The sequence below is a fragment of the Pelodiscus sinensis genome, chromosome 5 (assembly GCF_049634645.1).
Source record: "Pelodiscus sinensis isolate JC-2024 chromosome 5, ASM4963464v1, whole genome shotgun sequence".
NCBI classification, from domain to species: Eukaryota; Metazoa; Chordata; order Testudines; family Trionychidae; genus Pelodiscus; species Pelodiscus sinensis.
The window spans coordinates 126901361-126916444 of record NC_134715.1 but is presented as its reverse complement, the minus strand read 5'-3'; the positions used below and the strand labels follow the sequence as shown (position 1 = coordinate 126916444).

The following is a 15084-nucleotide window of genomic DNA, read 5'->3' as shown; positions in this document are numbered from 1 at the left end:
TACTAGCAATGACATGTCTTTGTTTTGATAATTGTTGCTAATTCATGCCTTTCATGTTTGTAGCTATTATTTGCCCATTGCTTAAAATTTGTAAGCCATTGTTTAAAAGTTAGCAGTCGGTACAGGCCTGTTTGAAAATCTATGCTTCTAGCATGAAAATAGATTGAATTTGAGTTTTGCCTAATTTCAGGCGCGGTTCTCACACAACCCTGTCTGCCACAGTTCCAATGGAAACCTCCTTGGTTCCCTCCCAGCTCTCAGGGACCCTTCTAAGAGTCCATGACTCCACAGTTACTTCCCCATGTCAGGACTTCCAGATTCCCTTCCTGGGAGTCCAGGAGCCCCTGGTACCACAACAAGAAGCCCGGAAACCCTGAGAACCTTCCAGGTTTCCAGGGTCTGTGCCAGGGAGCTTAGAAGCCTGGTAATACTGGCTGGTTCTCATTGCTTCTGGGCTTCCTGCCAAATTGGAATGAGACCAGATTTTGAAAGAGTGAAATTTATTGCAAATCAAAAATCTATAGTTTTTGCCAGCTGTACTGAAAATGATGCTTTTTTACAAATGTGAAGCATGAAAAAATTTTCATTTATAAATGAAACTATGATCATGGGTTAAGGACCAGTATTTCATTGTAAAAGAGATTTACTGTTTGAGATGTCTTTGTCCACAAATTCAGTAATATAAAAAGACAGGCAAAGCCTCAGGCTGCAGTGGAAAGCAATAATTCGTAGTGCAGAGTGTTCCTTTTTGGTTTGGTAGCAGCTCTGTGAATTCTAAGCAAATATTTCATACTGAGTCTAGTTCATCATCTTCTGCAGGACTTGCATTCATATTCTGATCTCGATGACTAGTCTTTACATATGGGTTCTCAGTGGTTCTGAGCAACACATCAGTGGGTGCAACCAGATGGCTTTTCTCAAATTGCTGACTGAGAGAAGGGTCCCATTTGGATGGGAGGAAGTCTTCAGTTCCTGGTATAGGGTGACCTGGTGTCCTGTTCTCAACAGGAACACCTCGTCAAAAAGAGTGCCTCACGGGGTTCATGGCTACCTCTGTTTGAGGAGCAGCTCTCAAATGTGATTGATTATCACTTGTTTTATGTTAAATGTTTTTAAATATTTTACCTATTTTCCTAGGTGCCATAACATTTTTCATCTAGGATATTGATATACTCAGGGCACCCCTGCTTCAATGTGCAACAAAACAGGATTTGCTGTTGATGTAATTGTTTTGTGGGGGTGTTGGTGGTATAGAATCTCTTCTCTTCCACCTCTTTTGTTTTTCCCCCTACTTGTACATTGCTTAGCCAATAGTGCATGGGTATAGAAAGATCAAGGCTTGTCTTTAATTGGAAGACATAATGTATGGATGCCAAACGAGGCACCATGTTTAAGAAATTATAAAGGATGGTATGAAATGGATTTTAAAGAAGATGAATTGAGGGCAGACAGCCAATGGATGGGTGGGGAGAAGGAGAGTGAGCGTGCGTTCACATGTGTTTGTACATGCATAATAATTGAAGCTCTGTCAAGGAAAATACTGTAATTGCATTCTAATGTCTTATTTAAGGACACTTGAAATTATAGGAAGTGTGAGGAGATGAGCCACTAAAAAAGTAAACTGGTATAAAAAATGACTATTAGCACGTTTTTTAAACTGGTTATGCTTGGCACAGCTGTCCTGAAGCCATAGGCTTTGGTAGGCTAGCTTAGAATTCCAGTCTTACAGCTCTATGACAGGGAACTTGGAAACTAAGCTTGGGGAACCAGTAACTGAGGCCTGGCTGTCAGGATTCTGGAAGCATGACTAGGGGTTTGGAAGCCCTGTGATATGGCTGGATGTTGTGGAGCTGGGGACCCTGGAAGACTCGAGCAGCCTGGTGAGGTGATAGATTTCCCGCAGAAACCTCTGTATGATTCACCAAATTTCATGATGCTTCTACAAAACATTTTGTGCTTTACAAATCTGCATTTTTTGATTAAACTGTGTTGTTGGAAAATGTGTAACCCAGCTCTGACCTCAGTATCTTCATATATTCGCACCGGGGAAAATTTGAAATAAAAGTACCCACCACATTGTTATTATTCTGTCTGAATACTTTGAAAAATAATAATTTCCTTTGAAATAATTCATGCAAATATTATACTATTGTAGACATAATAAAGTACCATTTTCAATACATTTTAACAAAAATCAATATATTGAATTTGTGTGGATGTGTTTTTTGGTAGACTATTTACTGATTTTTTTTAGTTTCTTTATCTTGGAAGGTTGTGCAATATGATGCGTTATGGTAATGAATAAGGTTTGGTTTTTTAATGGAAAATTTAATGCTTTAGAGACAAAAAGAAGTTAGGGGTATTCTCTGTCTCTGCCCATTTATAGAAGTTACACACTTTTTCTACAGACAAAAAAATTGTGTTACTACCATAATTAGTGATTCTTCTCCATGTAGCTTTTGCAGCTTTTCCTTAGTTTGTTTTCTCTCTATGTATGTATTACCTGAAATAGCCTAGCAGCATCAGACCTAATTCTTTTTTGAGTGCAAGTGTTTCTCTTCTGGTATGTATGTGTGCCATGCACTGGAGATCAGAATGCCTTAGCTAGCACTGCCATTGGTCACACAGCCTCTGTCGAATCCATCTCCCATCAAGAGCATAATTAAAATAAAATACCAGCATCATTTTCTTTGCATTCAGTTTAACCATGCCAATTTCTGCAATATCTTTTTTATGTATTCAGGTCCATTAGTTTCACTGCTGACTGCATTTGAAACCTGCTCTTATTAATCTTGTATGAGTAATTTAATTGTGTTTCTTTGTTAGTCCAGAACTGGGTTACAAAGATATATCACCATGATAGAAAGAGTGAAACAAACTTTGAAAAGTATGGAAATTCAAAGTTCAAGTTATGATTAAAATAAAAACAAACATGAAACCTATGTGTGGGTGTCCAGACTGCTGAGTGATTTAGAAACCTGTGCTCTAATTTATATCCCCAACTGGCCTACTAAGCCAGGTCCAACTTGGGTGTAAAGATTTTGAGTGAGGGTGGCAGAGAAGGGTTAGGGCTTAAAACCCAGCTAAGTGTCTATGTTAACCCTGCAGTGAAGAAATACTCTTATGGTCACTCCAACAATCGTTTATATCCTAATTAGAGCTATTTAAATGAACCTGCCATTGTGCCTCAGCAGTAACTGCATTGCTTCTTCATTCAGGGTTTAAGCACCTAATAACAAAACATCTCAACAGAGGTGACCTGCCTGTTTCTGCTAGTTCCTGAAGTATATTATCCTGTTATATATAACTTGAATGATTTGCATTGTTTTATGTGATATTATGTGATTTCTTTGGGTGTGTGGAGAGACAGAAAGGCACAGTAGAGAAAAGAAATATTGACGATCATATGACCTTACATATGGGACAGCTGATTTAAAACTAATTAGGGCAACTAATTAATAATGTGGTATGCAGACTTAAAAAAACAAAACCTTTTGTTTTTCCCTTCCAAAGGTGACAACGCTAGTTAACACAAGCAACAAGGGACCATCCGGTAAAAAGAAAGGGCGATCTAAGAAGGCACATGTGTTGGCTGCTTCAGTAGAGCAAGCTACCCAAAACTTTTTGGAAAAAGGAGAACAGATTGCTAGAGAGAGCCAGGACCTTAAGGAGGAATTGGTTGTTGCTGTAGAGGATGTACGTAAACAAGGTATGTAGAATGAATCTGTCCTGTGAAATGATTATAATTGCTACATGAGAGACTATAAGGGGGGTAGTCAAATCAGTATCTTAGATGTCTATATGCAGATTCAAGAAGTATGGTGTATAAGCAGAGGAAAAAAACTAGAATTGCTAGTTAATAAAGATAACTTGGGGGCAGGTGGGACTGGACTGGATGACCATCTGAGGTCTCTTCCAACCCTAATCTTCTATGACATAATTGGCATCCCAGAGACTTGGTAGGGTAAAACACATGCCTGAAATACTACTATAGAAGGACACAGCTTGCACAGGAAAGACAGATAGGAAAAAGGGGAGGAAGTATTGCTTTACATACCAAAACTGTAAACTGAGGTTGAAATGGAAATCAGAGACTGACTTGTTGAAAGTATCTGATAAGGATGAAAGGGTTTCAAAAAGGTGATACCATGGCAAGGGTCTGGTATAGACCTCGTGTTGAGGAAGAAGAGGTAGATGAGTTTTTTTTTTAAAACAACTAACAAAATCATCCAAACCACACAAGCTGGTGGTGATCGGGGGACTTCATCGACCTAGACACATTAATGCATAGATTATCCAACCACTTCTTGGAATATACTGGAGACAATTTTTTTGTTCATAATGTGGAGAAAGTTTCTAGGGGAAAAGCTGTTCTAGATTTGATTTTGCCTAATGTAGAGAACTGGTTGCAAATTTGAAAGTGGAAGGTAGCTTAGGTGAAAGGAATCATGAAATAGTCGAGTTCATCCATCCTGCTCTGTGCCCGTGGAAGGGCTGGGGACTTGGTACAGAAGGCAAGGGGGCAAGGCAGCCCTCACTGCCTCAGGGAGAGCACCGTACCGCTAGATAATTTCATGGAGGTTAGGTCCATAAAAGGCTATTGGCCAGGGGATAAGGTGGTGTCCTTGGCCTCTGTTTGTCAGAGGCTGGAGAGAGATGGCAGGAGACAAATCGCTTGATCATTGTCTTCGGTCCACCCTCTCTGGGGCACCTGGTGCTGGCCACTGTCGCCAGACAGGCTACTGGGCTAGATGGACCTTTGGTCTGACCCAGTACGGCCGTTCTTATGTTCTTATATTCACCTCCCTCCTCCAGCCCTCAGTGCTGCCCAGAATGTGCAGCACGGTGCTCTGACAGCCATTTAAAGGCTCCTGGGCTCTGGTAGCAGTGGTGGTGGCCGGTGTTCCCTCTTAGCTGCTCAGCAACACAGCTTCACAGGTGATTAATCAGCCCTGTCCAGTCAATCAGCTCAGTGCCCTGAGCCTCTGACTTGGTGGGTCTGGGCCTGGGACAGTTACTCCCTTTCCCCCACAGTGTCTGCGGGCCTGCACGCTGATATAGCCTTCAACTGCAGTATTGTGTGCCACATTTCAGAAAAGATGTGCAGAAACTGGAGAAAGTGAAGAGAGAGACGGTACAAATTATACCAGGTCCATGGGTGCTAGAACGGTTTTTATAGCAGGGGTGTAGGGAACCACAGAACCAAACTGTCATGTCTTCAAATAATGGAAATCCCTTCAAGTCAGAGGATGCTGCAGCATCTCCTGCATCTGTAATTTTAGCATTTATGGACAGGTCTAGAAAACATGATCTGTGAGGTCCAATTGAAAATATCTGGTTTGTTTAGTTTGGACAAAGAGAAGACTGAAGGAGATGATTACAATTTTCAAGTATATAAAAGGTTGTTACAAGGAGAGAGGAAAAAATGTGCCCCTTAGCCTCTAAGGATAGGACAAGAAGCAGTGGGCCTAAATTGCAGCAAGGTCAGTTGAGGTTGGACATTAGGGAAAACTCCCTAAATGTCAGGGGTACACGAGCACTGGAATCAATTGCAAAGGGAGAATGTGGGATCTCTGTCATTGGAAATTTTTAATAACAGATTAGACAAACATTTGTCAGAGATGGTCTACATCGGGGCGGGCAAAATACATCTCGTGGGCCGCATCCATATCACCAAGCTGCTGGATCCAGCCCATGGCCTACCAGGTCACTGCACCTTCCGCATCCCACTTGCTGCTCAAACAGCTGGTTGTAGGGACCATTTTTTCTCTGCATGCTGGGGGGACGGGGGACTCTGCATGCTATCCCTGCCCCAGCACAATCTCACAGCTGCCATTAGCTATCTGAATTGTACTTTGCAGCGCAGGCAGTGTGCAAAGTACCTTTCCCAGGGCATGGGCAGTGTGCAGAGAACACATGGCCCATGCACCTGGCTGCTCTGAGCATCATGTGGGGGTGTGGAAGGCAAGGAGCCTGCCTGAGCATCCTGCTGGCTGGGAGCTGCCTAGGTAAGCGTCTTCGGGCCAGGGACTACCTCTGGCACCCCGAGTCCTTCCCTCTCCCCAACCTTCTGCTTTCCTTCCTGCACCCTTGCCCCAATCACAACCTAAACCCTCTGCTTCCCCACTCCTGCACTCCTCCCAGACCCTGCATCCAACCCCTGTACCCCCTTCTGCAGTTTTGCCCCAGGTTGCAAACCCTTCCCAGACCCTGCACCCCCTTCTACACTGCTCCTCTAAGTCAGAATCCTCTCTTACATCCATACCCATACCCCCCCTCCTAGACCCTGCATCTCCTTCTATATCACAATCCCATGCCCCAGGTCACAACCTTCTTCTTTACTCGTACTCTCTCCCAGCTCATATGATTAAAACTCCTTTTATGGTGTATATTGCATTATATTTGTAATATTTTGTGCACATATTAACTGATTATTTATTTAATAGTAACAATGTGTTTAGCTGAATATGAAAGCAGAGTCAATAACTGATTTGGTTTTTTTTTAATTCATTGGCTATTCACTGGAAAAATATGAGTTGATATCAAACTGAAATTAATAAATGCGTAATATTTTGGTGAACTGAAAAAAAGTGTGTCTAATTAAACAAAATGTTTTGTTTAGTATTTTTCTAGAACTTTTTAAAGGTCTAGAGATGCAAAATGGGAGGTAGAAGGCAAGGTGGTTATGATGCCCACACCTCTTATAACATTTAACCCAGTGATTTAGGTACTCACTGAGGATGTAGGAGAACTAGGTTCAAATTCTCTGTGTGAGGTGGAGCAGGGTCTCCGATCTCCCACGACAACATCCTCACCAGTGAAGTATGAAGTATTCTGGGCCAAGTCTTTTTCAGTCTCTCTTGTTTAAGCTGTTCTTCTGTATAAAATACTGCAATATATAGCGAGTAAGAATGCATGTGATTGCATGGGCTGGTGACCAGGGCTTTCAATTTGGAGGTGAGACACCCATGTTCAAGTCCCTCCTGCTTTAATGACTATTCTGAATACATGTCCTCACTACTGAATTAAAACAATAACAACAAGGGAGGTGACATCCCAACCAATCCCATCCCCTCAGTTCATTTTTGTGTCTGGTGCCAAAGTCCTATGGTGACTGTACTCTGAAACATTTGGAACTGTGATGGGACAAAATTTGTGTCAAATACGTGAATAGTTTTGCGTAGGCTAGAACTGATACTTTTTTTCAGTGAATAAATTGTCTGAACAATGTTTTCCAATTCTATTGAAAGGTTGATTTTAAGTAATTTACCATATCATATCATCACTTTGCCTGAGCTCTTCTGACTCAGGAAATAGGAAACTCAATGATTGTTCGGTGTCCTAAATGACCAATACTAGAGCAAAGCCATGAGACTGACTTTGCTTTAATGTATTCTTTACATCATTGGGTAGACAATTAGCTTTATTCTGTAATGGAAATTATAGGGAAAATAGTTTGGAGCTTTGTTCGGCTCTGAATAGTGACCTACAGAAAAAGTGTGCATAGTATGCATTTACTCAGTATTTTGTGCAGTTAACAATTTAATAATTATCAACCAAATAATGCAATGATGTAAAATTTGGTGTGGTTTTTAAATGTGTAACATGAAGATAAGCATAGTCTGAAATCACAAAAATAGCTTGCATATTTTATAGAGTGGTAACTTCAGGATATACTCACAGTATGCAAGCTTCTTATCTAGTAAGCATCTTTCAAAACAGCATGTGAAAATGATTTTTTAAATAATTTGTAATTGTTACAATAGTTTGCATTTTAATTATAGGACGTACTTTTAAATACATTTTAAAAAATTACAGCTAAGAATTGAAAAGCTCAAACATAACAGGTGAGACAATTTCCTGTAATATCCTTGAAAAACCTTATTGAATTAAGTTTCTTTGTAGACTGTTGTATTCAATGCAGGAGCTGTGTATTATTGAGTTCTGAGCTTGTATGTAACCTCTCTATGGTGGAGATATGGTGAGAATGCTTGAATGTGTCAGGACTTCAAAGGACTATTTTGAACAATATTGCAAACAAGAATGGATTTTTGGGAGAAACAGTGTCAGGTGGTTTGCTTGGAGAGCATCTAGGGGAAGATGAATGCAATGTTCCCATCTATGGCTATTAAAACCCCCCCCAACAATCTTTGAAAGCTACTCCCTAAGGAGAGTAGGGATGTAAGTGACTGTTGACTAGGTGACTATATGATGAGCAGAAGCTTATTGGATCATTGACTAATCCCTCGACTAGTCATTTCTCCCCCAGCTGGGGAGGGGGGGGGGGCAGATGAGGCAGAGGGATAGCGGGGACCAGGCATGAGCTGGGAATTGGCTGATTCCCGGCTCACGCCCAGTCCCACGTGCTCTACCTCTGCTTTTCAAATGTATTAAGAGCCTCCTGGGAGGGGACCCAGCACGAGCCTTTAAAATGTATTAAGGGGATGCCAGCTCTTAATACATTTAAAAGTAGAACCGCAGTGGGGTTAGCTCCCAGAGCTGGGAGCTAACTCCACTGAGGCTCTCCTGCTTATCAACTAGTTGATGGAAAATCCATCGATTAGTTGATTAAACTAAATTTAACATTCCTAAAGGAGAGGGCCATTTTCTGCAGATTACCCATTCCAGATTTTCAACATCAAAGACCCAATAGGTGTTATAAATGAAAGCATAATCTATTCATAGATGCTAATTCAGTGCTAAGGCTGTTTATAAACTTTGTAGATAACAATAAAATTCCTTTGTTGTTTGAAAGATTGACTTCTACCAGTGCCTGAGACTGGACTTGGGGGATGATTTCTGGTAAACTTATTAGCATGAAAGTTGGTTCTTTTATTATTGTTTTTCACATTTTCTCTTAAGAATAACTGCGCTTGCTTATAAAGAACTGTGTGATAACTTGTAACTGCTGGCAATTTCAGCTGTATAGTACAGTGTGTTTGGAGAGAAAGCAAAACTCAGATACTGGACTATCTAGACAGTCTGGCTTGCTTCACTCATTCCATAGATTACATACAAATTCATAAGCATACATTTGGTTTCTAGGCAGTCTGTCCTTATGGCCTTGATGTAACAAACATCCTAACATAAATGGTATGGGTTAACATAACAAAAGGACATAATAAAAAACCTAACATAATTTATATTGCTTGATACCCAACATAAATTGTACCTAAGAGATCCAGGATCAAGGGAAGGGGGAACCAGAGGTTTGTGTTCAGCGAGCTAGACTCCACTGGTGTGTGGGGGGGAGAGTCATGTTTTGACGGCTACAATTTCTAATGATGATTTCTGAGATAAATTGGACTAACGATTGGCCCCCAAATAAGTGGCCTGATTGTGAAAGGCATTGAGCACCTTTCTAAAAGTATTTGAAAATGTGGGTGGATCTTTGAACTCTTTTCCCATTGTCATTTTATGTGGTCACTAGGCTTCTGAATAATGAAGCATTAAAATCTCTGATTTGCACATAGCCAGTAGTCATGGAATAATACCTCACATATAAAGTCAGCGTATCCGTTACCAAAAAATGTTTTTAAGATTCTGCTTTGTTTAATAGATTTTTGTGCAAATAAACATATCTGATTCCAACCGGAAATGAAAACTTCACGCCTTACTTCTTGAAGCTTAGTGTGCCTTTTAGTGACAGTGTATGAGACATTTACTCTTTTCGCCAAATGGTAAAGACTGCATAGAATTTTAAATGCATACAAAATATTCTGAGATTTTTTAATTAATATGTTTTAATTAAAAATAATCTGAAACATTAAGAAAAGACTGGCCATTCAGAAACCTACATATCTCATCTTATGTACCTTCTTGAGTGCTTTTATAATTGAATGGGTATATTTATAATTAAGATCAGTTTCTAAAAAAAATCCATGCATCAATTTAATACTATAGTTAACATAAAAGAGAAGCTGCCTTTGGTTAAAACCAATAGCATTTAGTTTCCGAAATAAAACTCATTTTGGCAGGGACATTAGAAATGAGAAAATAACTGCTATTACAATTATATGATGTGTGAAATTAAACATTACCATTATTATGCCAAAGGTTGTCTGATTTTGGTGTAATTATCACAGAAGTACATAAAAATACGGAACTTCAGCAGGAGAATTTATTAAATATTATATGACCCAGATGTAAGTCACACTACTTTTATGCTAATGTGATATTTATTATATATGAATCAACACACACTCAGCCAGGGAGTCTGAAGTATGTGTCTTAGAATTCAGGGATGGATAAAAGAGTCTTTATATAATTGGATGCATTCCCCTGCCATTGCAGGATTGTTCCCTGTTCGGGAATAGTAAAATATGTATTGGGGTAGTATGGTTTATTATTTATCTACTCAGACTTAGTACACGCTGCCTAAAAAATGTCTTTTAGTAATACCATTACTGATTCTTGTACCCCAGTAATGTAATTACTATTACCAATTCAGAAGTGCAGTAGTACCATTTTATTACCATAATCAGCGAAACAAGACAATTAAAAGCTAAGCCCACCTCCTTTCTCCAATATTTTACTTCCCTTATTGTTGTATTGAGTTACAGAGTTCAGAAAGAAATCACTTGAAACACAGAGAGCTTGAAGAAGCTGCCAGCTTCCATTTATTCTATACCACAGAACTAACTAGAACCAGCCCAAACCATCTGGGCTGACCCATAATGATCTAACACAGTTACTATACCAACAACAAGATCTATATCTACAACAACCCAATACATGACACTTACAATTCTCTCCTGTTTTCAAAGGTCTTGCAAAGTAAACACGAGGAACAAAGTTAAATGGATCTGCACTATTTCAGACCAATATTATGAGTATCTTCTAAAGCCATGGAAGCAACTACAATTCTAATTTATAAAAATGATGCTTAAGTGTCTTTGCAGATCTCAGTGACAGCAGTATGGTAGAGACAGAGAGAGATATTGAGAGCTTGTATGTAACTGGCTGTTACATGACCACATGTCAGACCCAGCTTATGCATAGGTTTCCCCTTCGTCAGTGTTCTCAAGCTCTTCTCTGTCAAGTTCTCCTCCCTTCTTGGAGTCTAGTTTTTTAATCCTCAAAATTCAGTTGTCATTCTCACTTCATAAATTCAGCAGAGATTGGTTTCTCAGTCCCCTACAATCCAGAAAGCAGAATCAGATCTTTATCAGTGGCTGGTCTGATTCACCAGATTATTCCTCCTAAAGAACCTCTCAAAATTACCTCTGATTCCAAAGAGAAGCAGGCTAAGAGTCAGGTTCTCTAAACCATAACCTGATAGTTTTTTCCTCTTTTTTCCCCTCCCTCCTAATAGGTTCTGTTTTCTTAGCTCTTTATTCTTTTGGTTGGGACTACAGACTTTTTAAGGGCTATTTACATTTGCTCTACTGAGTTTCGGGCAGTTGAAAGAACTTTACTAAGCTCTCCCCACAAATTAGTCCCTGGTAATGGCTAAAAGGAAAAAATAAATAAAACAGGGAATGGTCAGAGCCTTGCCTGAGTACACTGAATGGGAAAAGTGTTCCTTTTGGTCAGTAGTGGTGTCTGTGAACAAATCAGTGTCCCAGAAGGATGAGGCTCTGGGGGGGGGGGGGGGAAACATGTGGGATGCTAGGACTTAATCTGTGGACACTGACATGGACCAGGACCCTTCCCCGGCCGTCATACTTCAGGGAGATGTACTGCGTAGGCCTGAGGAGCTGTAGCTAATGGAACTAGCATGAGGTAATTCCCTAGATATCCAGTCTTCCCCCTTTCCCCTCCACCCACCAACAGCCAAAGCACAATGCCAAGAGTCTTTGTTTTGCTAGGATACCCTAGCAAAGGAAGAAGAGGGTGCTACAATTAGGAGATCCTCTTTGTACCTCCAGGGTTCCAAGAATCACTAACAGGATTGAAAGATCAATATCCCGCCACTGTCCATCACTCGCCTTTGCAGCAGGGTTTCGGAGTCCAATTTGGAACTGGGTGCATGAATTCCTCAGGCTGGTGGCCATTTTTGGAACAAAAAAAACTTCTGCACAGCCATCTTTTTGGCAGCATCTCACAATCTTCAACGTTCAGAAGATATGGGAGATAGGAGGCGAGACATGTATAAGTCACTCCTCCTTCACTTCACCTTCCTCCAGGCAGGGGGAAAAAAGGGAACAAAATGCAGACATAAATCAAAGAAATCATCTACTCTAGATACTCCTCCTCTAAACAGATAAACTTTCAGAATCCAAGGCATCTGGGAATTGCCGCCTTGGATATCTCCCATAGCATTCAGCCACAAAGGATTAAAAAAAAAAGGAGTTAAGGATTAGGCGGCATCTGTCTCTGTTGACTCCTGCCTGGCTTGCCTTCTGGATAGGTGAGGGAGAGATGCAATTTCAAGAGTTAGCCATAGAACTCAAAAGGATCCCGTACCCCAGTCTTCTCCCTGCTCCCTCACCCTGTCCAAGAATAAGGCTGTGTTCAGGCAAAATGACCGCCCCTTCCAATGTGGGGCAATACATTCTGTCCTGGATCAGTAGCAGGGGCTATTTGGTTGAAAGAATAAATATCTCGTGAGGCTCAGATTTTTGTTTCTGTGTAAATTTGAGTCATTATTTCCTATCTTGGATTAATGGTGAAAAGGATTCTTTTCTAGTGAATGTATCTCATCTATTTGCCTATATATCATATTATTTTTAGATTTGTATATATTGCCCATTGTCCAAGTATTTGGGTTCCCCACACGTATTTAAGAAACCCCCCCAGAAAATAGTCCCTTTTCTTTCCCTTCCATGCAACAGCTAGCAGTAAATTGCTTAGCTTAGAGTGTGTGAGAAAAAATAACCTATTGATGGAAAGGTATGTCAGAGAAATGAATTTTGCATTTAGTTCTGAATGCAGTGAGGCTTGTAGGCATTCTTACATCATCTAGAAGGGAGTTTTGGTCTTTCTCTATGAAAGTTCCTTCTTCTGTATTCAAATTTTAGTATGTTGGCCAATAGTTTTATAGTTACTGCCACTAAAAGTTCTTTGCTTTTTAACCTGCAATGTTTTCTCTAATGGCTAATGGTAGTCCAGTGGAGGACTTTGAAAATTAGGACAAAGGCCTTGAATTCAACTGTGTATTCAATGAAAAAAAAACCCAGTATAGTTTAGCTGAAACACTGGCTGTCTTATTACCCCAGTAAATAGTCATAACAACTTTAAAGAGCTTACTGCGTTTTGAAGTAATGTCAATCGTTGTTCATATTTGCAATACTCACACTAAGAAATGTTACACAAAGTTCCACTATAAGCAAATGTTCTATTGTTAGTTCATTCATACCCTTTTCAAACCCATTAATTGTCTTTCAGCTTTTAGATAACATCCTGCAATCTTTATCCATTGCCTTACAAGCAAAATACCCATTCATTTTAAGGAGAGTCTTGAGTGAGAAAGGGCTCTAGGATTTAGCTCACAATTTCAGCAATTAGAAAGGATTCTAATTAGTTTGATTAAAACTATCATTAGTAATACCTTAGGCTACGTCTACACTGGCCCCTTTTCTGGAAGGGGCATGTTAATTTCAGAGATCGTAATAGGGAAATCCGCGGGGGATTTAAATATCCCCCGCGGCATTTAAATAAAAATGTCCGCCGCTTTTTTCCGGCTTTTAGAAAAGCCGGAAAAGAGCGTCTACACTGGCCCCGATCCTCCGGAAAAAGCGCCCTTTTCCGGAGGATTTTATTCCTACTTCGAAGTAGGAATAAGATCCTCCGGAAAAGGGCGCTTTTTCCGGAGGATCGGGGCCAGTGTAGACGCTCTTTTCCGGCTTTTCTAAAAGCCGGAAAAAAGCGGCGGACATTTTTATTTAAATGCCGCAGGGGATATTTAAATCCCCCGCGGATTTCCCTATTACGATCTCTGAAATTAACATGACCCTTCGGGAAAGGGGCCAGTGTAGATGTAGCCTTAGGGTATGTCTACACTACCACCTTAGTTCGAACTAGGGTGGCAATGTAGGCAACCGGAGTTGCAAATGAAGCCCGGGATTTGAATTTCCCAGGCTTCATTTGCATATTGCTGGGCGCTGCCATTTTTAAATGTCCGCTAGTGCGGACTCCGTGCTCCGCGGCTACACGCGGCACAGACTAGGTAGTTCAGATTAGGTTTCCTATTCCGAACTACCGTTACTCCTCGTGGAGTTGCCTACATTACCACCCTAGTTCGAACTAGGGTGGTAGTGTAGACATACCCTTAGAGACTAACAAGAAACATATATAGTATCATGAGCTTTTGTGGACACAACCCAATTCTTCAGATGAGTGGAGCAAGAGGCAGAGACGTACAGAGACCTAAAAATTTAAAGCCGAAAATTTTTTTCTTCATACTATATAAATTTTTGTTAGCCTCTGAGGTGCTACAGGACCACTCATTTTTAAGTTGTTTAAGTTAGACTTACATGGCTACCCTTCTCAGACTTTATTATTTATTAATTATTCATTTAATTATTGATAATTATTAGTGATTAATAATAATTTATCTGATTCTTGTCTTTCTAGCCTCGTCTTTTAAGCATCACATACCGCCAGTTCTCTCTGCTTTTCTGATATAGTATACTGTTGTTTTGGTCTCCACAGTGATGCCAGCCTTAAGGCCCTTAATCAACGGTATTACCCACACGCATCTTTCTGAGTTTTTTCATGCTGTCCCCTAACCTTTACTCTGGTATCAAGCCTGAGGACTGGTTGAAATGCTGCGAAGATGACCTGCATAGCAGTTCAATTAAATATGTATCCCCCATTTAAGCTCCTGGCCAATCAGTAATGAGCTCTATCGGGGTGCATCCACTGGCATCCATTTGAGCACCAATCAAATCCAGCACAGTCCTGCTGGGAGAAGATAGTGCTGCCAGGGTAACCCAAACTGAATTATGGTTCAATTATGCACTACACCTCCTGAAGACATCTGGCCTCCAGTCTGTGATTCCTCCTTAATGGTGTTTCTCAGTCGAAATCTCACTGACTCCTGTAAATGACAGGAAACTGCACTCAGATCCAAGACAAGCGTGTGAACCTGCAATAGCTGTCAAATTTTTTTTCTGGTCTCATTTGAAGTTGTGTATATGC

The 15084-nt window shown here is 40.5% G+C and overlaps 1 protein-coding gene across 7 annotated transcripts in view; it reads left to right on the top strand.

Annotated features, from left to right (window-relative positions):
• The window catches only part of CTNNA2 (catenin alpha 2), a 781915-nt gene that overhangs the window by 169905 nt on the left and 596926 nt on the right, over positions 1-15084 (top strand). For all 7 annotated transcript variants that reach the window (XM_075930971.1, XM_075930970.1, XM_075930972.1 and 4 more), the window contains one exon: positions 3514-3709. In XM_075930971.1, coding sequence (XP_075787086.1) covers positions 3514-3709 — 196 coding nt within the window. The remainder of the gene's footprint in view (positions 1-3513; positions 3710-15084) is intronic.